Source organism: Aythya ferina, assembly GCF_964211825.1.
Source record: "Aythya ferina genome assembly, chromosome: 3".
Taxonomy (NCBI): Eukaryota; Metazoa; Chordata; class Aves; order Anseriformes; family Anatidae; genus Aythya; species Aythya ferina.
In genome coordinates, this window is record NC_140298.1 from 16,688,833 (window position 1) to 16,716,367 (window position 27,535).

A 27,535-nucleotide genomic window follows, 5' to 3' on the forward strand; every position below is an offset into this window, starting at 1 on the left:
TTACATTTAGATTTGAAACACATTTAGAACAAAAAAAAAAAATCAGGAATAAATATTTTGAAAAAATATTCTTGTAATAAAACAAAACACAATTAAGGTTTTTACTTTGTTCATTTAAGTAAATTGGTGTGAAATACACCAGAATCTTGGTTGGTGTGAAATACATCAATATTTCTGCAATCCTTTTCAAAGCCAAGGATTTATTACTTAAGAAAGCGAGTGATTAACAGAAACAGTCACTATCAGTAATAGCACAGGCTTGAAACCAACCCTGCCTTGTACATCTGTCGATCAAGATCTCTCTCAAGAAGGTCACTTCTGTGATGTGAACTCCAGCCGGAACTGTTATACCCAAAGTGACAGTTACACGGTTTGTCTGAAACAGACTGTGTGATGTATTGATCTCTGGTATTTTAACCATTCTATATATAACACATGAAGCAGACAAGAACAGACTTCTCAGGAATCTGAAGTCCAAGTGGCAGTTGATTACTTGTAGCATTTCTTGGGGTTGAAACTGTTTAATAACCTGGATGATAGGACCAAATGCACTTTCAGCTAGGTTATAAACACCACCACTTAAGGGGAGCCATCCTGCAGTACACTGCAGGACAGGACTGCGATTCATTGGGATATCAACAGACCAGGGAAACTGGTGGACAATTTCAAACACAGGTAAATGCAAAGTCCAGCACATGGGATGAAATAATTCCATGTAACCATACAGACTGGGGTCCAAATGCCTATAATACAGCTTTGCATAAAAGAGTTGGGGGACACAGTGGACAACAAGCTGAACACGAACCTGCTGTGTGTGCCTGAGGCAAAGGCCAAGCTAATACTGGCTGTACTAGTAAGAATGTAGCCAGCATGTCAAAAGGTGGTTCTTCCCCTTTACTTGTGAGGCCACATCTGCAATGTTGTCTTCAATTTTGACTTTCCATTGTAAAAGAGACATTGAACTTGCAGCAGATGGCTACCACAAAGATTTCAAGCACATGCACGTGGCATACAAGGATAGGCTGAGGGAAGTATGTTTGTTCAGTCTGGAGGGGAGAGGTGTCAGACTCTTGGAAGTAGAGAGCAAAAGGATGAGACACTAAATACCCAAGCTGTCACAAAGGAAGTTCTCACTAGATCTGATGAAGAAAGTTTTCATAAAGAGTGGTTAAACACTGGAATTTGTGCCCCAACAGGTTATGAAGGATGCTTGAAGCACGGGCAACTGAACAAGACCTTGAGCTACCTTGAGCTATCTAATTTTGAGATTGCATCTAACTTCAAAGGTGGCTCCGCTTTAAGTGAGGGTTTGGACCAATTAACCTCAAGAAATTCCTTCAACTTAAGTGTCTTAGATTTATAGTATACCCCGATTTGGAAGGGACCCACAGGAGTTGTCAAGTCCAACTCCTGGCTCCCCACAGAACCACCCAAAAATCAAATCGTATGTCTGAGAAGGTTGTCCAAATGCTTCTTGAACTCCAGCAAAATGGTGCCATGAGCATTTCCCTGGGGAGCCTGTTCCAGTGCTCTACCACCCTATAAGTAAAGAATCTTCTCCTAATGTGCAATCTGAACCTCCCCTGATGTAGCTTCATTCCATTTCCTTGGGTCCTGTCACTGTCTCCAGAGAGAAGAGACCAGTGCTTCCCACATTGCTCCCTTCATGAGGAAGCTGTAGGCCATGATGAGGCTTCCCCTCAATCTCTTCTCTAGGTTGAAAAAACACATGATTTCAGATGGTCCTCATATATTCTCCCCTCTAGGCCTTTCACCATCTTTAGTGCCTTCCTTTGGACACTGATGGTTTTATGTCCTTCTAATACTACGGTACCCAAAAATGCACACAGTACTCGAGGTGAGGCCACACCAGTGCAGAATAGAGTGGGGCAACCAATCAGTCTGTATAACAGCTGTGCCGTGCTTGATGCACCCAGGATGCAGTTGGCCCTTTGGCTGCCAGGGCACACTGCTGACTCTTATTCAACTTGTCACTGACCCAAGCGCCCAGATCCCTTTCTATATGGCTGCCTTCCAGCCTCTTGTTCCTCAGTCTGTGAATATATCTAGAGTTACCCCATCTCAGATACAAAACCTGGGACTTGCTATTGTTAAACTTCATGCAGTTGGTGATTGCTGAGACCTCTGATTTGTCAAGTAATGTCATGATTTTTCATAGACAACTTTCTACATAGGCAACTTCTTTACTTCTGTATTAAAATAATTAAATTCTGAGAGAGAGATGATGACTGGATTAGTCCTTGCTCTTTCTAAGAACTTTCAAAAAGAGCTAAAAATTCAACAAAAAGTGCAGACTTGGCTATACCTGTGACAACTTCTGTCTGGACAAGGAGAACCTGAAACAGCCGTGAAAGCAATTAACCTAAAGGTTTAAATTTTTAAATGGCTTAATCCATAGAACCACAGGATGGAAGTCCAATACATGCTGTTATCTGTGTTGGTGCTATAATGTGGATCAGAAAAGGTAATTACCAACAAAACTGCTGCATGTCATATTTGGTGATAAACATAAATAGCTCTTTTCCATTGCAGCTTATGGAAGTGTCTGTATAAACACTCACACTGAATGTAATTACACTGTTAGGTGTAGCTAAAACAGAGAAATTAGCCAAAGTTAAAAGGAGCAAAAATAGCTAACAGTTGGCAAAGGAAATGGAGAATGCAGGCATGTGCTTTTAACAGAAACTGCATGACTTCTCCTCCCTCATGCCAGTCTTGCTCAGTAAGCCAATTAAAAAGATGAAAATTCAGCCATTTAAGATGTACAAAAAACTGTTTATTGGCAATATTATAAAGACAGGAATAATTGTTTCTTTTACAAAACACTTTCAAAACTACCAATATGATCTCATACCTGTTAGTAAACTTCACCCCATTCTTCTGTGTATCAGTTATCTTGTATTTTGAATTGTTCCGGAGGACTTTTTCCTCCTTGCAAGTAATTCGAAAGTGATGGCCGAACTGTGAATTTGACTCTAGTTTAATACTTTTGCCAGCTTCCAAACCTTTTAAATGAAAATGGAAGAAAAAAATAGGAAAGCAATCAGAAAGAAAACAATGGTGTTATTAAAAATCCTTCAGCTTGTGTTATTTCTGTGCAATAATCCCAGATTGTATGATACAACTTTTTGGATATGCCATTCAGTATACTTGCTTTGGTTCTGCACGTGTATGAAAAATGGTTTACTGTTTCGTTCTCTGCTCTTATCTTTGGTATACCCTCAAACTGCATATGGAAATGAGGTGTGCATCATAATTGCTACATATTCTCCAGAAATATGGAAAATGTTCAAAACACACTACAAGGACATTCTACATTGCTGTTGTAAGCACAGCACATAGTCTTGTGATTCTTGTACTAACACATACTTCTGCTGGTGAGATTTCCTTACATAATCTTGTCTTTCTTTTCATTCACATGATAGCACATTAAATTAAAAAAAAAGTATGAAAAATAAAAATATATAAACCACAAGACTAAACAACATGCAAGCTCTTAAGAGTATAGTCTAAAATACCTACAGTGATTCCAATTTTCCTTGCCACATTTGCATTAAAAATTGTCATTTAAAGTTGCTCTTTAAATGCCCAATTCGTCAACTGAACATCGACTATCCTATACAGAAAAAAAATTTTTTTAAGTCTATCCTTTAAATGTCATGTGTAAGCAAATGAGACATTTTGCAAAGAAGTTCAAAGGAAAATTAGCATATCCTGAACAGATATTCAGGGGAATGGACAGAAAAAAATTGTTTCAATGCACATCCTTAAAGGATGTAAAATAAAATTAGGCTTATTCAGGAGTTAGAATTCCACAGTACATGGCAACATAGATTATAATTTCTGAAATATTCTGTAATGCCATCTTTAAAATGGCCAAGTTGTAGCTCCAAATTCACTCGGTTTTCAATAGAACATACTGCGGCAACTAAAGACACTCCAAACTAATCATGAAATAATAGAAACATCCCGTAACTCATCTATACCAGTTTACATCAGTTGATCTCAAAACATTTTAAAAAGGAGGTAAGAATCAAAGGCATTGCCATACCCTACCTAATTCTTTGGCTGCACTCTGTAAGAAGGACTGCATGTTTTCTTCCAGTTCATTCATCTTTTCTCTTAATTCTGTCAAGTTAGGATCAAAAGAAGCCTTGACAAGAAATTCATGATTCTCCACCTAGGGGGGAAAAAAAAAAAGAAAAAAATTGTAGGGTTATTATCAATAATAAAAAAATAATCTCCATGATCATACACAGTGAAATTAATTTACTTAATCACTTAATCAATTTGTTGGGCCTTTTCATACACAATTTTGTAATACAGTACCATTTGTGATAATTGGAGTCTGATTCACCTACAAAATAAATGAGAATTTGCATCATGGACAACTGAACTTTCAGTGTGTATTTTCTCTGTGCAATTACCAGCACTGCAAAGCATTTCATTCAGCCTTCATTCATTTCAGTTGCAGTTTTGTTGCATGCATTCATACTGCAGTAGCAATGTTCTCCAACTATTTAACCAGAGATGTGGACACCACAAAATTATGCAATTTTAGAAAACCCTCTTCAAACTTTGAGACACTGATAAAGCGGTATAAAAAAAATCCTTCCCTGTTATTGGCCCTGTTGATAGGGGTGCTCCTCCCATTTGCTTATTATTTCTGCAAAAAGAACAGTAATGAACATTTATGACAGAACATACAGCAGAAACAACCATTCCTGTTTTTATAGGGCAAATCCCTGTTCTGAAACAGAAAGAATAGGCTGAAAGGGCTAAGAATGACAGCCTTTGTCATTACTGGCCAGACCAATCCCAACACTGATGACACTTGGATACCTGCATGTTTACTTTGTGAAATAAGATGCAAGTGAGTCTTGTTTCCAAGTGTTTCTCAATTAATGAGTTGACAGTAAATGATTTGGAGACACATGGACTACGTATCTAATCTGAAAAGCAAGTCCTTCTGTAAAAGGCTGTGCTTTTTACTAAAACTAAAATCCTACATAATGAAAGCACTAACAAAATTTAGAGGAGAAGGCTGGAGTAGATGATTTTCAAAGGCCCTTTATGATTCTATGAAATACACGAATAGAAGTGACAGTTTCTTAGCTTTATTTAATTAAACAGCTAGGTAAATAAATAGCCACATCCCATGCATTTTGAACTCAGGTGTTTGGTTTTTTTTTGTTTGTTTGTTTTTTTAATATCAGAAGGCTTGCCCTGAATAGATTACTGACAAAATTTAGTTGCTATGACAACCTGTCCTTCAATCACACTTAGATTAGATCTTAGTGTTTAATTTCAATTCCCTAAAAATCAAAGAAAAATTGCAAGTCAAAGGCTCAAGTTTTAACATTTCATACTGAAAAGGTTTATTCTTCATAAAACCAGTGTTGATTTGTCTATAGCCATTTTAATTGATTCCAGTATCATGAAGGAAAAGCAACCACAAATTCAACATATCAGATTCCACAGGTCTCGATTAAAATTAACTGACTCATCATTCTGTTTAGAAAAACAACAAAATATTTTTTGAAGTAGAAGCTGAAAATAAATTTGAATAGCTGGACTATGAAGGGTGAAGGCTCAGAACAGCTGTTAGTTTTGAAGAAAACAGAGTTCCAGGGCATACAAAATTGCATCAACAGATGGTCTGTAACTAGCACAAAGCTATAAATTTCTTCATTAGCATATATCATAAATTACAGCAACATGTCAGTCAAACAGTCTTGAGTATAATGCAGCTGATGAGTGCATACACAGTACAGAGAGGGGAAAAAAACTACTTCTGCATCTGGTGCAAAATATGCATGTTCAAAATTTTAAAGCCAGTACACTTTAAAAGTTCAACAAAATTGCTGTTACTACCATGCTTAGCACATTGCTAGGTAGGTCTCATTTCTACAGTGAGCTGAGATTGACATTTATGGCAATTCTAAAAACCTTCCAAATTTTCAAAAATGACTGAAACATAAGAAACAAGTATTAACTAAGTTTCTTAAGAATCAGAGCAAATAGTGATACTGTAAAAACATGTACATTTCTGTGTGTAATGTACCAATTCTCCAACAAATACAATGGAAAAATATGTAAAAAATGCACCAAAAAGGTTGGCATTGTTTCACTTTTGGCAACTGGACACAGCCAAAAACATGAACCAAGTGTTCAATGATAAACAATGATAAACCACTCACCTACACATATCCCTTATTCTTTCCAGTACAGAATTAAGAAACAGAGATGTTCCTTCTAGCTTTCTTTGGCCAATTTTTCTCTGAAAAATGCCAGTTTTGCCTTGCAGGGTTAGTCCTGTCTGCAATAGTATTTTAAAAGCAGGTGTAGATGCAAAGCTAAATTAATTTTGGTAGCTTTCCCTCTAGTGAGAAACTTCTTTGCCCTGGGAAGCCCATCTTTATATCTAGCTCAATCATTTTCCACAGAGGCAAACTATTAGTTACAAAGACTTACTGCGGCCATATAGAAGCAAATCTACTAAACTCTACAGAAGCAGAGAAACAGGTAACACACACTCTGGCTACATCCTAGATTGGAGACACATCACAGTAACACTGAAGCGATGACAAAAGAAGCAGAAAAGTAGCAAAATAATCTCCCTGGTTTTAATAGTGAGTTTTCTAACAAATTTCAGGACCATAGCATCCATGTACCCAAAGCATTTTTTCATTGGCTACATCATTAAGACAGTAGTGTGAATATCCTTTTGATACTTGTCTGCTATATTAATATCAATCCTCATATATTAGCCTAACTATATATGGCTAACTATTTAAAATACAGATGATCAATTAACTTGTTGAGTGTGGAACAGATTGTGAAGTTCAATAAGAAATTTTAATTGCGAAATAAACCTGTCACACACACCAGCCCGTACCTTATCCATATCCAATGTTGTTTCTATCATCTCCAGAAACTTTGAGAAGTCAGAGTGAATATCATTAAGAGGTGTTATAAACACTGCTAACAACAACATCTGGTGAGTTCCTGTTAAGAACAAACACGAAAAATGAATCGAATGAATTAATCATTCAAAAAATCCACAATTTAACCAGAATTCACTTATCCAAGATAAACAGCACAACTATATAGCTGGTAAATTTCTACAAAAATATGCATTCTGACGGGCTAGGATTGCTGTTGCTGCACTGAATTACCCCCCTACTATGCTGACACTATCTTATTTTGCATTTTCTTGTAACACACAGAAAAGGAAAAGAAATGGCAACCTTTGTTTTCTAAGCTTGCTTTTCACAGCATTGAGATCCTACTAATGATGACGAGGAGAAAGACTGCCACATTACTCTTCTCCACAGCAGGAATATTTTACTACTTTGAAACCCAAAAATGCCACTGATGCTTAAATGCAAAAATCCCATTAATTACAACTCAAAGTGCATTTGAAAATGGTCTTCAAAAGGAACACAGTATTGTATCAAGAGCTATCTTGACTGTAAAATACACATCATGCATAAAATTAGACAAGAATTCTTAGAGACAAGCCAATGTCAAAGACAACAAAACCACTGCCCAACAGCTTAAGTGTTTCAGCTATATATTGATTGAAAAACTTTCCTGTGCAAAGATTTTGCTATGTTCATTTTTAAGTATCTGACTGCTATTTCAGAATTCCAGTATATTTCAAATTCAAATGTCTTTAAGCTTTGTTCCTGCAACAAAAGTACGTATGAAAAATGTAAGCTTTAGAAATCTATATACTATTTCTTGGCATCATTAATGCATGATAAAACACTGAAAATAGGCAGGGAATAGCATTACCTTCGTGTTTTTCTAGTGCTTTTACAACATTAGGCAGTTGATTAATAGCCTGATACATTCGATAACAGTCCTGTAAGGTTGCAGCTTGTCTCTGAAATTTCTTTGCCAGCCGGTTAAGATCTGGGAAGCGACGTAAAAGATCTTCTTGAAGGCTCTGACGTAGTTCTGGATCTACCACAAAAGCTTCAACCAAATTCAACCTAAATAAGATTTCATAACAAGGATTAGCATGGCATGGTCTGCAATTCATTTGTCAGCAATTAGAATGAAAACACTTATCTGTAAGTTTCTCTATCCTTTTTTTTTAAGGGTGTATCTGTTGGCCACTTTCCTGATGAGCGAGCAAGTTAAACCAGAACAATGCATAAGCTGAGAAAGCAAGGATATTCAGACTATATCATACTTGTGTCATTTTTATTGTTGGGGTATTTAATGAACAGAATCGGGGAGAAACTATTTCAAACTGCTAACACCTGTTCAGTAGGCATTTTGAAACTCAGAACCTTCTTTGAGATTAATCTTTTCCTTGACCATAAAAAAGGTCATCCAGTAATCTATGAAAGAACAGATACTTAGCAGGGAAGAAAAACACTACTCTTTGCAGACTTTAGCTACCTGTGCTCAAGGCCGACCTTGACATAGAGGAGATGTGCAAATGTGTATCACAGAATCAGAATCCTTAAGGTTGGAAGATACTCCTGGACATTTTCTATTCAACCCAGCTCTGCTCAAAGCAGGATCATCTACAGCCAGTTACCAAGGACCATGTCCAGTCAAGTTCTGGATATCTTTAAGAACGACTCCAGTAACAACCCCTGGAATACACCACTAGTTACTGACCTACAGCTGGTCTTTACGTCCCTGACTACTACCAGCTGATAGTTCAGCCAGCTTTTAGTCCACCACACTACCTACTTATCTAGTCCACACCTCATCAGATGCAATGGGAGACAGTGACAAAAGGCTGCTAAATCAAGATAAACAATAGTCACTGTTCTTCCCTTATCCAACTACCTAGCCATTTTGTCGTAAAAGGCTATCAGGTTGGTTAGTCATGATTTTCCTTTCAAAAATCCATGCCAGCTGTGCTACTTCCAATCATTTTCCTATCCCTAGTATTTTTGGAAATGTTTTCTGGGATTATTTGCTCAATCATCTTTCCAAGAATGAAGATGAGGCTGATCAACCTCTAACTCCCTTCATAGTCCTTTTTATCCTTCTTGCAGGCTGGAAGAAATCAAGTGTCAACTCCTGTCCTGGAGGAGCCTTCTCTACTTGCCATGACCTGAGATTATCAAGAGGGGTCTCTATGCCAGCTACCTTAGCACTCATGGGCATATTCCACTGGGTCCCATGGACTTGTTTGCTAACCTGATCCTCCTCTAATGAGGGTATGTGATCTTTGCTCCAGACTTTACAACTGGTTTCAGCTGGTAGGGATTCCTGAAAATGCATTCGGGAAAGACTGTGCCTTGGATACTATTGTGCTGCATTTTGGGCCCCTCACTGCAAGTACATTGAGTTTCTCAAGCTTGTGCAGAGAAGAGCAATGAAGCTGGTGGAGGGACTAGAAAACGAGACATATGAGGAGTGGCTGAGGGAACTGGGGTTGTTTAGTCTGGAGAAGAGGAGGCCAAGAGGAGATCTCATTGCTCTCTACAACTACCTGAAATGAGATTGCAACAAGGAGGGTGTTGTTCTCTTTTCTCAGGTGACAAGTGATAGGATGTGAAGGATCCAACTTAGGATGAGTGCATGATTAAAGTCCTAACAATTGCTGTTCTGTCCACTCACTTGGCCTATTTTGGTTTTCACTAGAAGTTAGGTCCTCTTTTGTGCCACTACCTTACTAGCTAGCTAGCTCCTATCCTGCTATCCTGATCATTAGAGAATCTCTCCAGTGCAGCTGGACTCTTGAGCTCACTCTTTCCTTTTTCCCTTTTCCTTTTTTTTTTTTCTTGCTTGTGCTTTTTACATAGTGCTGTACAAACAAATCTTTCACTTTCATCCCACGATTCTTTCAGCTTGTTCAACAGCCTCTTTGAAAAGAACTTGTCAAGGGCATTCTGAAATGCCTAATTTATTCAGATTTTTATTCATTTTTTTCTCCTTTGTCCACTACACTGACAAGTTCAAAGAGTTAAGATATGCACAATACAATTTTCTTCTGCCAAAACCATGCTAATCAGACTGACATCTCATGATCTTCCTGGTACTGTTCTATTTTTCCCTCCTGTATTTGCCAGCCACAAATACAAGGCTGACAGGCTTATGTTCACACAACATTTTGCAGAACAGGTTCCTGTCCAGTAAGAATACATATAAGGTTGCTGGATAGGAAGGGCTACATTAAGGTAACAGAAGTATAAACCACATCTAATGCTCGCAAGTAATAATGAAATCAATTGGTAAGCTTTATATTATAAACAACCTATGGCTGAGGAAACAAAAGGAAAATACAGGAAGAAATAAAAACAAGAATCCAAGAAATATGTAAACATACACTTGAATAAGTTCTCTTTCAGCTCAGTCAGTCCCAACTTTCCCTATAAATGTATGTCCATGCAGAAAGCCTGTAGTTCAGAAGCAGACGAGGCAGCAAATTGTCGCACACCTTGCTCAGGGGTCTGCTATGCATGGAAAAGCCCAGCTGTACTGTGATGTTGTCCAGAGCTGGCTATGATACGATTCCCTTAAGCCACAGTCCCACAAATACCTATAAGCTAGCAGGAACCAGCACTGCCACCACAAAAAGAGTGGAGTAGTACTGGTGTCCTGCCGCCCTTCTCCACCCTGCCATACCCTCTCCCTCAAGTCATGAGTGAAGTTAATCAAGGGATCTGCAAGCAAATATCTCATGCCCTCAGGACATACTCGTTACTAGAAACTGGCCTTTGTTCTGCTATGGCAGGGTAGGTCTTTGGACTGAACTCACAACTACTGTCTTTTAATCTCAAAGGTATAATTTCATAAATATGAATATGCTGACTATTTCCTGCAGCTCTACTGAAGCAGTCCCTTGTATTACAGAGTCCAAAGTCTCATGGGCAGGTTTAGACCCTAGAGCAGCTGCAAAAATCATACTGCACACCCTTCAGAGCACTTGGTGCACACTGTGGATCACATCAGACTTCCTTCTTAACCTGAAAGATTATGTAACATAAGAGAAAGCCGCATCCAAACATCAGCCTTATGCCTTTTCTAATATCTCTCATTAATCCCCAAACCATCTTACCATGGAAACAATGCTGGATATTTGCAACTTCAGAATGGTTCATTTACTGATATGGATTCTGAATTCAGTACACACATTCTACATAAAAGTAATACACATCAGGGAAACAACAGACTTTTTCCCACCCTACATGAATTGCTGGATGTATCGTTTGAGTATCACATCAAAACCTAGAGATTGTAAATTAAATCCCTTAATTACATCAAGGGTACCTGGCACAAAAGAAGTACTTTCTGCAACAATCAAGCAAAGCTTTGGAGGCTGTGTGCATTGGCTGTAAACTAATGAGCTCAGATTAAAAACCAAACAGGATTATAAAAAAAAGCATCATTAACTTAATGTCTCTCTCCCCCCGCCCCCCCCAAGATATTTCAGAATATAAGACAGCAATAAAGTAAGTTACCAAAATTCATTATGTTTTACACAAACATTTAAACATTTTCTGACCTCAGACTGGCAAAGTAAAGAAGAAAACGATTCTTCAGCAAAAAAATAGAATTTTGGGTCTCATCCTTGCCAGCACAGTGCCGTTTGATACAATTAATATCTTGCTCCTGAAGCAGGCTGCTGCAATGGCAGTATTTTTAGACCCCAAGGGAAAGGAGTGCATTCTGAGGCATATGCAAATAAATCACCAGGACACAAGGAGAACTCTGCTCTTCCTCCTCTAGCCAGAAAGCACGTCAATGCAAAGAACTGCCAGGCTCTGAGACACACAAAAAAGTCTACATACCAACAGAAAACAAACTTACAAGTCAGATCATTAAATGGGAAGAACAGGCTTTTGGTACTGCCTGATCTGCATTTAAGAAAATATGAATCTTCTCATGTTTACAATGATAGTAGGCCAAGGACCAGCTGCAGAGTGGCAAAAGGATTAATTTTAAATTACATCCTTCATCCTTTTTTCATGTATTAGTTTTCATCAAGCGAACAAGTGAAGTCAAGTTATTCTGTAGCTACACAATAGCCAGACCAAAAGAAGGGAACAGCAGAGCCAGAAGGCCAGAAAGAAATGGAATTGCCCCCTTTGGCAACTGCCTAGTTTTACTGGATTAGAGGCTACATGACACTATGCCCTTATTTATTTTAGTAGGCTAAATTCCCCATCAAAAGATGAACTAAGCAGCCACATGAACAGCAGTACCAATAAAAAAAGAAATGATGACAATCCACATTTGGGGAGGCACAACTACATCTTTTGATTAGAATTACAAAACAATTCTCAGTGTTGCAGGCTGCTTGCATGATGTTTAAGAGTCAAAAAGACAAATACAACAAAACAAAACAAAAAAATCACTTAAATTTGACCACCAAAGACCAGTTCAGTACTACATACAGGACTACTAGCTGTGAAGAAGCGTTAAGGGCATGAATACAATGCAACTTCCTAATTTAAATACAGACAAGAACAACTAGTTTCACAATACGTTTTGAATACTGCTGCACCATCAATGCAGTATCTAGGCTTCTAGAAAATAAATGAACATCTTTTTCAGAATTTTTAATAAACCTCAATTTTTCAAATCATAACAAAGAACAATGAATTCAACAGAGCAAGTACTGCATAGTCATGGGCAAATTCATAAAGCCCGTGTAGTGAAACTGCCCCACCCAAAACCTTCTATAGAAACTGAAGGTGGGAAGCAGCTAAGGCTGCTTCTCAGCATAATTCTTTACATTGTGGAGGGAGGTTAATTAAATACAGCATTTTGGGATCCAATGATGAAGCATTATTATATGGTCTTTAAAGTCTAGGTAAAGATCGGGAAAGTAATTTCCACAGTTCTTATTTAATGATTTACTCCTCGCTAGTTTCCATATATTACTAAAATTAAGCAGCTATGTTTATTACACTCCATCTGCACTAATACTCTCTCAAATTGCTAACCCTTAAACTTGTGCAAAGAGCATACCATGCAAGTTCTACTTCTTCGCTGTAAAAGACATGTATTTCTTCATTTGCATTCATTCTGCAAAGCAACGAAACTCTAAAACGCATGCAAACAAATCCCTTATACCCTTTATACATGCTAAATGAAATTAAACTACATGTCAAGACAAAACTATCTTGCATAAAATTTCCACTGCAGTTTCCTAACATGTCACCTTTCCAATAAAAGTATATAAATTAAACAGATCAGAAGAAAATAGTATGTTCATAGTTCTTTCATGAATAAAATAAGCCATATTCTTGTACACAACATTCAAAACAGTAATCACCAAGTATACTGTTAAAAAGCAGAGAGCTTTGCACACACACATAGTGAAAGTTTTCTTATCGCAGCAGAGTAAACAATTCATTTTTTAAACTGGAAACTTAATTAAATTTGGCTGTGATTTAAAAAAAAATCCTCAATGATTTGCCTCAGCCTACCAACAACAGCAGCTTTCAGGAATCCCAGGTCTCAGAGACTAGAGTAAAAGGCTAGAGCAAAGAAGATATACCCCTGGTGTTAGAGAAGCAGGTCAAGAAATACTTAAGCAAATTGGATGTTCTTAAGTTTATGGGCCATGATGAGATGTACCCACAAGTGCACAGAGAGCCGGCAGATATGACTGCAAGGCTATAATCTTTGCAAAGCTCTATAATCTTTGGTCAACCATGGCAGCTGGAGTAAGTGCCTGAAGACTGGAAAAAAGCAAACGCCACTCCTGTATTCAGGAAGGGCAAGGAGGAGGACCCAAGGAACTAGAGGACAGTCAAACTCACCTTGATCTCTAGGAAGATGACTGTCCTGGAAACCATTTCCAGGCACATGAAGCAGAAGAAAAACACCAAGAGTAGATGACGTATTCATAAAGGGGAAGTCATGCTTGACCAACCTGGTAAGATTCCATAATGAAACTACCAGCCTGATGGATGAGAACTGTGGAGATAGTCTTCTAGACTTCACTAATGCCTTTGACACTGTCCCCCATAAGATCTTCATAGAGAAGATGTTAAATTATGAACTGGTTGAGCATACAATGAGGTGGATCAAAAATCGGCTGAAGAGCTGGACACAGAGAGTACTGGTGCATTTGCAAGGGGAGGAAAAGGACTAAAGAAATGTTAGATCTTCAAGTTCCAAACATTTTACCAGAGAACTCAGAGACTATAACTTTTAGAATGACAAAGGTAATGTTTTTCTAACATTTCTAGAGACCTACTGTGAAGCCAACACCATTTACATAGCACTGGAATGACAACTTCTTTCATGCAAAATATTTATTGCACTATGATATGCATGACAATATCAAATTACACTTCTGTCTTCCAGTTAGTTCAGATTCAACCTGTGTTTCAGAACCATCTTTGCAGGTATCGAGGCACTCCCAATGTTTAGCTGAAGTGCATTTTAATTAAGTCATTTAGACAAACCTCCAAGCTGCTCATATTCTCCCCTCCCTTAGTGAGGGCACAGGCACTACCTACTAATTTGACTGCCTGAAATCAGCCTGTTGCTCTAGAGAAATACTGGCCTGTACTTGGAAAAGTACTGAAGGTCTTTACAAAGCTGTTAACCAAAGCAACAAAAGAAACAAAGCCTCCCTGTAATGCTTTGCAAGGACAGTTGTAGGTTAGAAAACCAGAGTAGTGAAAACCAGTCACAGACTAATTTATGTGGGAAGGGAATCCAGGGCCTGTAGTCCCAGTCTTTGCTCAAAATGGGGCTAATGTCAGCTTAAGGTTTAACAAGAACAGAGATCCCTCAATCTCTGAGCACCTGTTCCCCAGAATGACCATCCTCACCCTGACAAATTTTTTTCTTCATATCCAACTCAAATGTCCTCTGTTGCAACTTATCTCTGTTTCACCTCATCCTTTTGCCAAGCCCCTACAAGAAGCACCTAGCTTCACCTTCTCTGTAACACTTGCCCAGGAGGTAGTTAAACCAGCAGTAAGGTGCCCTTAGCCTTCCCTTCTCCAAGCCACAAGCCAGCTCCCTCAGCCTCCCCTCATATACTGCCATATGCTCCAGCCCACTGCCCTTCTTGGTGTCTGCAGGCCAGGCTCCCGTTTGCCAGTGCGCCTGTAATGCAAAGCCCCAGACTGGCTGTGATATTCTTGATGCAGCCTCACAGCTGCCAGATAGATGTGAACAATCATTTTCCTCAATCTGTTCTTCCTAACGGAGCCCAGTGGTCCTAATGGTCACCATTCACTGCTGCAAATGCACGCTGCTGACTTGTCCACCAGGATATGAGATTTAAGCACCGTGCCTCACTCCTGTGTGAGTCCTCCGAGAGAGCCAGAGCCTACGATCATGTTCCTTCTTGTTATCTCAAGGCAGCTTTGTCCACTTCCTCACCTTGGGGCACATCTGCTGCTGATGTTCTCTGTTGACATCCCCACCTTGTTGTTCTCCCCCTAATTCTGATCCAAAAACTCTTGATAAGCCCGCTGTCCTCTCCACAGCAGAGCTCTGCACATTCACACCTTTTGCAGTGACATAACCTTTCCACCTTCCCTGTCTGACCTCCATAAAGAGCATGTGTTATAGCACTGCAGTTACATGAGCACATTTCTGTGATCTGAGGGAGATTACAAGCATGCAATGCCCACAGACTTCTCTTTTCACTTGGACATTTCTCATCCATGTTAAGAATTCACATGCACCTGAGATGAGTCCGCAGTCATACAGCTTCTTACAGGGCACTGTGAACACTTACCCTGCTGAGCCTCCCCACATGGACTACCCAACTCAGTCCCTCCATTTGTCTGCTAGAGAAAGCATATGACAGAATGGATTTAGCATGACTAAATAAAGCATGGAAAGGAATTAAAGTCTTCCTACGCTAGCTAGCAACAAGTTACTTTTTCCATTTTTAAACAAGCTGCTACCTCAGTTTTCATTTAAGATCAATTCATGAGAATGTTCTACGAACAGGGAGATTTTACCCCACTAGACCTTTATTCACCTCAAGTTCCCTAAATCTATTACTTTCTGACTCTGCTAGATATAGAATTGGTTTCTCCAATTTGGTCCACATGCAGCATAGGCATTTTGGAATCTGAAAAAAAGAAGCTCAAAACAGTCTTGAAATAGAAAATGATGCTTGAGTACAGCCTGTAATTCCTGTGGAACTGAGATCCCCACACCTCTTCTGCTACAGGACACAGCCACAGTATACACTGAGGACTAAAAAGGTCTGCTGGAACCTTGTATTTGTGCTGTGTACAAATACAGTTTTGTACTCCAAAATAGATAGCTTCCCTCAGAAAGTAATAATAGAAAAAAATATAGATAATAACAGAACAAGCACTATTTTACATTCTTCTGCATTTCTCAAACTTTCTCGTATCTGAAAAATAAACAATACCTACTGAAGTTGCTTGCTGTACTTTACTAAATCATGTTACCCAATTAATATACATATTTGCAATGTAATTTTCACTTCCTGTCTCTGGAATTGCATTCTAATTTCAGAAATATGCTGACTACAAAAGAAGGAGTGAGAACCTCATGTACTTGCCGTCCGAATTCATGGTATGGCGAAAGCAGTGTTGTATCTTGCATACTTATGACCGATCATTATTTTTTAATCATGGAAAACCAGCCAGACATGGGCAGAACCCCATGTCTTTCAAGACAGACAAGAACCAGGGACCTCTGTTCTCTTAGTTCTCATTAGAAGTTGTTCCAGTAGGTAAACTTTGTTATCTGAAGCATGTGCACTGCATACATTAATTCATGTTGTTACGGTATCCTGCATTGATGGTTAATACAGATTACTGATAAAACATTGTGTTCTATTTAACCATAAATGCAACACCACATTGCAGATTACAAACAACTGAAAGTTGACCCACTTAGCTCCAAAAGACGAGTTGCACCATCTACAGGCCTTAGCAGAGGGTTACAAAAATCTTACTTTCAAGTTTTTGAAATAAACTGTCAAACATCCAACTCCACATTTCTGAAATAAAAATTTAAGTAAAGATACTTCCTGGGTAAGTAAAAACAACAGATTTACTCAAAAATAATGTCATCTAACATCAGTCAAATCTAGGTAGGTTGCGCTAGTTTGGTAAGTGTTAAATGGGGTGCTTTATTGTGACAGACATTCAAGCTAAGAAATAATCAGTTACCCACCTCGATGACAAAGGAAGCACTGGTTTTCTATGAACAGTAAAGCACCAGAAATCCAGATGTTTTCTTCTCAAACTATCTATGTGCTCTAAAATTATATTGTGTGAAAATTCTGAATTCTTAAAACAACCACAATTTACACTGCAGCACACAAAAGATAACTTGGCTATCACAAATCTTTGAAAAGATATTTAAATCTGGCAATGCATCTTATCAGTCCAACTAACAATTTATCTTATGTTTGTTCCTTTGAGTTAAAAAAGAACAGCCCTACACATTCTGAATAGCATTAAGATTGGGAGGACGGCATATCAGCAGTTCACGATTAAAATACATTGCTTTTATCTGGAGGCCTAAGAATTAAATTCATTAAAGCAGTCCTTGAAACAAAGACACATTTGGACAAGCTTAGTTATGATGCAGCAATGCTACAGAATAAACTGAAATGTATGACTATTTTTTATTTTAGCCTGTACGTATGGACACTACTTTTAATAAATTGCAACCCTGGTGGTTTTGTGGATTGGCAAGATACGGGAGGTTATCAATGACCTCCTTGAAATGATTCAAAATTGGATACACCAACCTTTACAAGCTTTATTGATAGCTTAATTCCGCCCAAGTACTCCCCTCCTCCTTTAAACATAGCTTTTGTTAAATACAACCACCATTAGCCATACAGAATCACAACACAGAATGTAGAGATGATTGTAACTCTACAGAACAGTTCAAGTTACATTTTCTGCCCCCTATCATTTAACCCCAACTTTATAAGGACAACACTTTCTTCTAGATTTGCAGGACTTTTGATGCACAATAAGCAGCAAACAAGCCTGATAAAAAAGTTAGAATTTCCAATGTTTACTTTGCATAAGAAAACCACAAATGGGAGTAATTAATTTCCAAATCTTAAAACCAGCATAACCATAAAATTAAAGTTGTCATGGATTTCAGGAACCAGAACCGACAGAAGTAGAAGATCCTAGCCATATAATCAAGAACTGACGATTAAAGCTTTGTAACACATGCAGAAGTAAGATAAAGCATTCAGTAAATATGGGGACAAATACTTCATGTCAACTTCAAACGGTTTTATGCATGTTTTGATCAAGTTATTAGACATCATTCTGAAAATGATTTGAAAACACATACATTTGTTGAAAAAAAGCCAAACAATTCAGTCTATAAAACTAGAGAGAAGACTATTCATTGTATAACTTCTTTAAACTTCCCCTTGTCCGAGCCAAAATGTCTTTTTTTGCAGTATTTTGCAGTATCTCTGCTAAAGCCCAAGACACTGTATTTCAGATAACAGTACATATGAACATAAGTCTTAGAGAATATATCAAAGTTAAATTCAATTTTGTGTACTCTTCTGCTTTTTTAAGATACATATTAGCATACACCTTGAAATGCACTAACCTGCCATTCACTTGAGTTGCATGAAGTTTAGTTTTAGATGATAGGGGAATAGCTATATTTAGCACAAGTTTAAAAGAAACTGTAGGCTTTGTGTGGTGAATATAATCAAGAAATAAACACACGTGCAAACATTCTGTGGGAATATGGCATTTGCAGTTTTCATTTCTGAAGGACTGAGAATCAGTACAATCTCAGCAGTGAGCTGAGAAATTCTGTAAAGCTTCGTATCAACTGATACTGCTCTCTACTGGTAGGGCAGACACATGGTGGCAGGAGGCAGTATGAAAGATCAAGAAAGATTAAAGACCATATTTGGGCCACAATAGCTAGGCAAGATATGGTGTGTCCTGTTACAACCAGAAGTATTTTCTAGAAATACAAAGAGGTCTTAATTTATTCGCTGGTAAACTGGAAGTGGCATCAAGATACACAGACTGAGCATTTGTAGTACGAAGAACAGTTAGAAAGTGGCTGCTGCAGTGCCCTGGCATGTAGCATTAATTATTTGACCATCTAAATATATACCTCCTTTCTAAAAGGTTGTAATTGTAAAAGTATTTAATCCAGCAGTGAGCTGTCACTATGTATCTCATAGAGCAAAAGACTTTCTGCTCTGTTTAACTACAGTATGCTGGAGGATAGCACACTTTCAGCTACCATTTCTAACACACCAAGTGTTAAACATATTTTTTGGTTGGTTGGTTGTTTTTTTGTGTGTGTTTTTGTTTTTTTGCTTAAGAAGAAAAATACTTCTGTGAAATAGTTACTAATTTGCATATGTCCATGAAACATGCAACACCTTTACCTTTCTTCAATTCTATTCTTGTCCATAAGTGGCTGTTTGATCCACTGATTAACCAGTCTTTGTCCTTGAGGGGTTCTGCATTTATTTAGTAAACCGGATAGGGACTGTGTAGTATTAGCATTTTCAACAGAACTCTGGAAAAGAAAAAAAGAATTAGTGAAGTTTACTGACACACACCAAATGGCACTCAGGTTTGCTACTTAACACAGATCAGAGTTTTTCTGTATGCAACTTGGCACCATCAAAAAAAAAAAAATCAAATGAAACAGCACAGCATTAAAGCAGCTACACTCTGGTCCCAGGAACATGGCAAGCAATAAATGGGTTTGTCTATTTTTGATACTAGCTGAATCATCGGAAAAATGAGAGTCATTGGATAGTGAGTCCTTTGAATAGGAAAAGTGAAAACGTACTTGCTAGCTTGCTCTTTGTGAACAGAAAAAGGTGTTAAGGTGAAAAAGGGGAGGGGGGAGGGTGTAATCCTGTCCATTTAAAAAGAAGAAGGCAGAAACAAGCTTTGGTTCAAGGGTTAGAATTCCCAGTTCGAATGTCATGGTGCTTTTGGAATGGTCTTAAATTCCATCCAGTTCACCGGTCTACTTGCTGCAGACAGCCCTCTATTTCCATCACCAACAGCAGCGTTCCTGGCATGTTTCCTCTCTCCTTAATATGAACTAATTCAGACTTCCATTCTCTTTTCCAATTCCAGCATGACTGTAGAAAGCAACAGTACTTCGGAGTTCTTTATCATAATATGATCTAACTTTAGAGTTCCTCTCTTCTCCCACCCCAAGTCTGCTCCTGCCACTGGAGACATGAACTTCTCAGACTAAAACAAAGGAAAGTCAAAGCATCCCCTCCTCTGCTTAGCCAGACACCTCAGCAGCTACAACCAAGTACTTCCAAGGGACTTCCCGTATCTGCATTTTACATGCAGACACTTGTTTGTGGCCCCTTCCTACCTCTCTTATGATCTTCTACATTCCAAAAAAGGCTAACAAAAAAAAAGAAAAAAAACAGCAAACAAAAACAGTGGTAACAGTTGCTAACTAAGGCATACATTATACAACAGTAGCTAAAAACAAAGCTAAAAAGCAGAAACTGTCCTTAATAAGGATCTGGGGAGCTGAGACTTGACTGTCAGGCTATTACTGTCCTACTGTCAACAGCTAAACAAGCATACTGCCAAACACTGATCAGTTCAATTGTGCATTTCTTACCTGGAAAAGGTTGAGGGCTTGGACAGCTGCATTATCTAGAACCATGTATTGACTAAGATCAAAAGTAGTCAGTTCAAATTGTCCAAAATTAGACTCATCCGACAGCAACTCTAAAAACTTGATAATGGCTGCCAAAGATGAAATAGCGACCTGAAGTTGGAAAAAAAAAAAAAAAGGACAATCTCGTTCAAAATACTCCTGAATCTGGGAGTATTTGATAATAAATAAAATCACAGGAAATACAAACTGGCAATGTCTCTTAGTCATATCAATTATATCAGATGCATTCCTTTTTTCTAGGGCACAGCAGCTCCTTTCTAGGTAGGTGCAAGAAAAATGAACTAGACATTTGCATAATCTGATAAACAAACTAAGATGTAAAGTACATGTTTGCCAGCTTTCCAAAGCTGTTATCAGCTGGCCCAGGAACACATTTCTGGCCCAGGAACACAAACGAGTTATTGCAGGTAAATTAGATACCATACATCATCTGAGGACATGGTTTCAGGGTTAGTTTTCAGACAGAACAAGGATCTGATCTGGCTCACCAACATGGCCTTACAAATGTTAGTGCCAGCACAAAAGAGAGGGAGCAGCATTACTGACTTGTTCAGTTGTAAGAGTCTTCAAACAATTTTGAACTGTTATGAAATCACACATTAAGGGAGAATAACTCTGCTGATGCTCATTGCAAATGTAAGGTACAATCAAAAGCATTTTAAAACAAATTAAAACATGTTTTATCTCAAGCAAATTAACTCTTATTTACAGCTGACTAAGAGAAGTACACTCAGTTGATATGCAGGCACTACATCACAGGTTTGAGCCGTAAGATGATATAAAACATGAAAATATTAGCATACACAGTACTCTAGTTCCAAATGAGTTTGCCCATTACGCAGATTAATCTAAAGATTGTTCTTGAGTCCTTATGTAGACAGATAATGAATAGGACGTACCTCTTGCTTAGTCAATATGTTTACTAGAGTTTACTACTTTAAAGAGATGTTTGGTACCTCACTTTTTTTCAGAACCCCTAGAATCTGACTTTGACATAAAGATTCAAGCAGGGCAGACCTGCTAAGCACTTCAAGAATGCAGCTTAATGTGCCATAGGTTATACAATGTACTTTCCCAGAAGTGCAAGAATCCAGTATAAAACAGGATCAAGAAGGGTAGAGATCAGTTCACAACAAGTGCATACACCACAGTGCTAGATGCTCACCTGTTTTTCCATCTCTGGCAACGCTGCACTATTAATTTGTTCTTCTTTTTTTGATTTTAGCAAGCGATTGAGATCCTGAACAATATCTTTTGTTGTGAATTCTGCCTTCTTTCTGTCTGTAATCAGGATTCCTCCTCTCTGAACGACCTGTTGTCCACAAACAGACACAGTTATCAATTATTTTCAATTTTCAGCAGATACGTGTTCATCTCCTGAGGGGGGGACACACTGAGGAGACATTTATTTACTGCTGATTTGCAGAAAGAAGAATGACACAAGATTTTACCCTTACAATTTTTTTCTGATTAAAATGCAAATAAGTCAGACAGATCACACATTTTATATGCATAAACCAAAATTTCTTCAAGTCTACATAGCACTTCCATAAATCACAGCACCTAGCTAAGAAAACAGAGATAGAGCTTTTTAGATAAAGTTTTGTCTAGCTGTAAGCCTAAGGCTATGAGCAAAGGTAATTCCCTTACTTGTCGCAGTTTTCCCATCTCTCCTGCAGTCTCTCCTCCTGGCAGCACGCACTCCTTAGGTCCCAGCTGAACCAGTAGAGCTTCAAGGTTTGAGAACTGATCATTATCTGGGAATTCACAGACGCTCAGTTTTCTCAGCGTAGTGTCAACATACCCTACTCCTACAACTCTTTGTCCATCAGCAGTAGACAGCTTCACCCCCACAACCCCAATAGCCATTGACATATCATTGTTGGCAAAGAGAACTTCTTCAAACTGGGCAAGATTTCCCGGAGAACCCTGTTTAGAGAAACAATAGAGTTTGAAAGAGTGTTTATACACAGATAAACTTATTAAAAATAATATAAAAAAAAGACAATAATAGATAAGAAAAATCCATTAATACAAAACATACTGCTGTTTCAACTTTGTTTTACCATTGAAATTTTACATATCATCTACAGAAAGTGAACTACCTCTGGCTTCTTTTATCTCCCAACCTATGACAAGTTCCTCCAGCAGTAGAATACCGGAATATACAACAGACCACATGATTTGCCACCGTACCATCAGTCATCAAGAGTTCCAAACTGAAGGACACAGGAAACAGTAATCCCCCTTCCACATTTAAAAAAAAAAAAAAAAAAAAAGTATAAAATTGTACCTTGTATGCTAGATACCAGTCATTTTCTTTGACAGATTTGCTCCCTGCTTTATTCTTGTAAACTTCAACTCTGTAATGACGAACCAGGAGCAGATCTCTTACAAAAGATTCAAAGTTCATTTTACTAAGCACAACACTTTCAAGTTTCTGATTCCCTAGGGAAAAAAAAAAAAAAAAAGTCTTATTAGATGCCTGAATAATGCGTTGACATTTATTTTCTGTAATCAAAACCCCCAAGAAACAGAACTAACAACCTTCATGATGGATGTTACTCTGATACTGAATAGCATGTAAAGCCCATGAAGCATAAAAACACAACATTCCACTGATTAATGTTAAGCATGAAGTATGCACCATCTGACTTTGCAACATTAAGCTCCTTAAGATAATGCTAAGGTTTGCCTCTTCTGACAAAATGCTTTATCTTAATGCTCTTACATGTGTTGTCTGAAAGCTCTACCTTCTCTTTTAGTTATTTTATGAAGAGATAAGTAAAAAAGCAACAAGGGGTAGGCACAAGAGAAAATCTTAGGCAATACATAATTAAATGTTATTCACTGCTGCAGGCCATGAGTCAACCACCTCAGCATGGAGACATCGTCCATGTGGATCTCACTGTTGTTAACTGATTAGTCACCTGCACAACTACATGAGCCCAGTCCTCAGCTATCGCAGAAGATGTCATGGAATCATCTCCACAAATGGAAACCTGACAGTGCTCTAGTGTTAATAAATGGTGTTTATTGTGGCCAGCTGTCATCCGCATCTGACGGCTGTGTGATGTGAGCTTATGGGGAGGGGTGTGTGTAAGCAGAGTGTAAGCTGGGTGTAAACAGAAGCACGCTGTCTGCTGTAGGTCCCTTCCTACGTTATCAGTGACATACACCCTACCCAGAACGACGGAGAATTATCATTTCAAAGCAGCGAGAGGCTGGAAAATAAAACAGATTCGCGTTTATTTACACTTGCTTTGAAGCAGCGGCGAACCAGATCAGACACAAAAGCCCGGAGACCTCTCCTCGCCTCCCATTCCCCCGCACCACACGCCGCGGCCTCCAGCGGGCCGCCACCTCCACGCAGCGAGGCCACAAGCGCCCAGGCCGGGAGGAGGCCCCCGGCCTCCGAACCGGCCACAACGTGACGGGAGGGACCCCAACGGTCCCCAACGGTCCCCAACGGAAGCTCGAGCCCCCCCCCAGCCCGGCCGTGACGCACCCGCGGCGCCCGCCAGCTGCCGGATGACCGCGCGGGTGCGGAAGAGCTCCCTGGCGGCCAGCCGCGCGTCCGCGCCGTGCGCCGTGTAGTAGTCGCCGCGCTCGAAGAAGCGCACGGTGGTGTCGGGCTTCTCGGGCAGCGACAGCACGGCGCGCACGAAGCCCGCCTCGGCGCCCGCGCCCTCCGGCCACACCGCCGCTGCTGCCTCCCGCGGCGCCTCCACCGCCATTGCTGCTGCTGCTGCTACCCCTGCTCCTGCTGCTGCTGCTGCCTCCCGCCAACCGCCACCGCGCGCGCACCGCCCCGCCAGCAGCGCACGCGCCCCACCGCCAGCAGCCAATCGCCGCCCGGCTCTGGCAGCGCGTCACGGCCTCGCCGCGGGCAGCCGCTGAGGGGTAGCTCAGCTCCCGGCCCGGCCCCGCCCTGCCTGCAGGGGGCTGCGGCGCGCAGAGCGCGGGTGGAGGGCCTCGAGCTGGCGTAAAACGCCCGGCAAGATGGTGTCCCGGAGCCCCGAGCGCACCTCGGGGTGAAAAGAAAGCACTTGGGTGTTTGGCATTGCTTTTATGTATTTTTTTTTTTCCAGTCTGTTCCACATCATGATTCTTATGCCCCAGTTCAGTCATCTGCATTTGATCGCCCACAGTCAAAACACATCTTAGAATTGAATAAATATCTCAGCATTTCTTCACAGAATCACAGAATTTCTAGGTTGGAAGAGACCTCAAGATCATCGAGTCCAACCTCTGACCTAACGCTAGCAGTCCCCACTAAACCATTTCCCTAAGCTCTACATCTAAACGTCTTTTAAAGACTTCCAGGGATGGTGACTCCACCACTTCCCTGGGCAGCCTGTTCCAATGCCTAACAGCCCTTTCAGTGAAGAAGTTCTTCCTAAGATCCAACCTAAAACTCCCCTGGCGCAACTTAAGCCCATTCCCCCTCGTCCTGTCACCAGGCACGTGGGAGAACAGACCAACCCCCACCTCGCTACAGCCTCCTTTGAGGTATCTGTAGAGAGCGATAAGGTCGCCCCTGAGCCTACTTTTCTCCAGGCTGAACAAGCCCAGCTCCCTCAGCCGCTCCTCGTAGGACTTGTTCTCCAGACCTCTCACCAGCTTCGTCGCCCTTCTCTGGACTCGCTCAAGCAGTCCTATGTCCTAGTTCTTGCCTACGTCCTTACCCTTTCTTGTTTCTGACTCCCATTGTTCGCTTCCCACTGCTTTCCTCCTCCTTCCACCCTACTTTAGCTTCCCTCACATCAGCCCTCTCCCCTCTTTCCATCCCGCCTGGCGCTGGCTGTTCCCTCACAAGCAGCACTTCATTGTCTCCCACCACAACCCCCCGCTGCCCTGCTCCTGCACAGCGTCCCCTGAACCGCCTCTCCACTCAGGGGCACCTCAGCCCTCCCATCCCAAACACCAGCGCCATGCCCCTGAGGTAACGGCTTTCCTCACACCAGCACTCTCCTCAGCCTTTCCTCCTAAATAGGTCCCATCAGGTTATGGTACAGATGACTACTTCAATTAAATTAATGAGACAATTGGAGACCCATTTTCAGTTATAAATGTTGTGGCATTGCTGTAAGTATGTTACCAGAACCTTGACAGCTTTGCTGTAGCTCCAAATCTTCCTCTTATGTCCTGAACAATTATAAAATCAGCATCTTTCTTGAGGGGCAATTGGATTTATTTTCAGTATGTGTAAGCGTACTTTTCCAAAACGTATTTTCAGAAGAGCTAAACCACCTAGCCTAATATTCCCCTGCACCAAAATTGTTTGCTTGAGGCTGTGCTCATGTAGAAAAATTAGGCCTAAATAACTACCATTCAGCAAACAGGTAGCCTTCTGAAAGGCAATCATAACGCCAGAAGTGAGGTGATAAAACCACATCAGCCCAAAATAGATGGGATTACTTCTCTTTGTACATACAGATGAGTATGGATAAGGCAGATAATGGCACAAGAAGATTTAAAAACAAACAAAACAGAACAAAACAAAAAAACATACTTTTATGAACATCTGGAGAGGAGATGAGCTCAAGGAACCTCATTACCACCTTCAAAAGAGATAATAACGCCTGTTAAGCTGTAATTGCTGTGTGTTGAAGTGCTTCATTCTCACTCTTCTGGGCTAGTTACACCTTCAGCAGTTTGCTCCAGGCAGTTCTACAGAACTGCAGTCTCCCATTTACAGAAAGCCACCACCTAAACCTGCCACTAGCGTTCTTTGTGGTGAGCACAGCTCATGAGAAACTTTCATGCCATGACATCTGCTCTACAATATTTCACTGGATCCTTTGAGCTTCACCTTTCCTCTGAGCTTTGGCTATTTCTTTAACCCATGTGTTCTGCACACTGGCTGATCCACACAAGTCTGACTGTAGACCATCAGCCTATTAGGAAGGGTGGTTGCTTCCTCATGCTGTTGCTAGCAGAAATCTTGCTGCTTTCTCTCTTGTACACCAGGAGGGATGAGGAGTGTAGCTGTTAGGCACATGGTGGATGGTAAACATATGCGAATCTAGACCTTCGTTACTTTTGTTGCCTTTTTATGCATAATGAGCGTACACAGAAATTTTCATACTTTATTTTTCAGTTAAGAAAACGGATGCCCTTTAAACACTGAAACACTAAAAAAAATAAATCCTGTTTCATTAACAGTTAATTAGTATTCAACGGTGTGATCAGTGGCAGCAATAATACTTTTGAATTTTTAGGAATGTCACCAGAAAATTTTGTGACTGGTGTACGTATGTGCGCACACATACAGTGCAACAGAAGTCTAAGATAATATTAACGGGATAAAAATAGTTTGTTAATGTAAGCTGGAAAACAGAAAATGTGGCTGTTACCTTGTAAAGGACCTTTTAACTTTCTTGTATGCAGTTTTTTATTCAGACCAACTTGCCACAGCCATCCCTCTACTTTGCAGTCACCTGAATGTGTAAGGATTCTGCAGTGCATTTAGGGCTTAATAGAGGGAAAACAAAAACATCTTAAATGTATCAAGTTTTTACATGCTGTAACTTGATAAGCGTTGCCTTTAACATTATACATCACCTCCTTTATCTACCACCTTCTCCCTTGTGTGTCTGCCATTGCACTGTTAAGAAATAAGAACAAAGGGTTTTTAAAAAGTCCATAAAACTCCTGTGGAGATGAACCCACTATTCCCTGTGTGTGAGCCTCTCTACAGCATGCCTGACTACCTGTATGCCTAACAATGGATCTTTGTAACGCCAAACTGCAGTCTCGGATGGAGGTTGCTAAAATTCAGTATCAGTTGTAAAGTTGGGGCAGCAGAGCTACTAGCATTTTTAGTTACCTATATTTTTTTGCAGGGCTACTTCAAGTAGTCTATAATTCAAAGCCTCTGTGTTTTACGGCA

At 39.9% G+C, this 27,535-nt stretch overlaps 1 protein-coding gene across 1 annotated transcript in view; it reads right to left on the reverse strand.

Annotated features, from left to right (window-relative positions):
• The window catches only part of MSH2 (mutS homolog 2), a 33,595-nt gene extending 9,198 nt beyond the window's left edge, over positions 1–24,397 (reverse strand). The window contains exons 1-10 of the mRNA XM_084513093.1: positions 24,149–24,397; positions 22,934–23,088; positions 22,291–22,569; positions 21,806–21,952; positions 20,581–20,730; positions 19,361–19,494; positions 7,822–8,021; positions 6,920–7,029; positions 4,078–4,201; positions 2,876–3,026 (exon numbers count right to left, since the gene is read on the reverse strand). Coding sequence (XP_084369219.1) covers positions 2,876–3,026; positions 4,078–4,201; positions 6,920–7,029; positions 7,822–8,021; positions 19,361–19,494; positions 20,581–20,730; positions 21,806–21,952; positions 22,291–22,569; positions 22,934–23,088; positions 24,149–24,377 — 1,679 coding nt within the window. The 5' untranslated portion in view covers positions 24,378–24,397. The remainder of the gene's footprint in view (positions 1–2,875; positions 3,027–4,077; positions 4,202–6,919; positions 7,030–7,821; positions 8,022–19,360; positions 19,495–20,580; positions 20,731–21,805; positions 21,953–22,290; positions 22,570–22,933; positions 23,089–24,148) is intronic.
• Between the last annotated feature and the right edge of the window lie 3,138 nt (positions 24,398–27,535).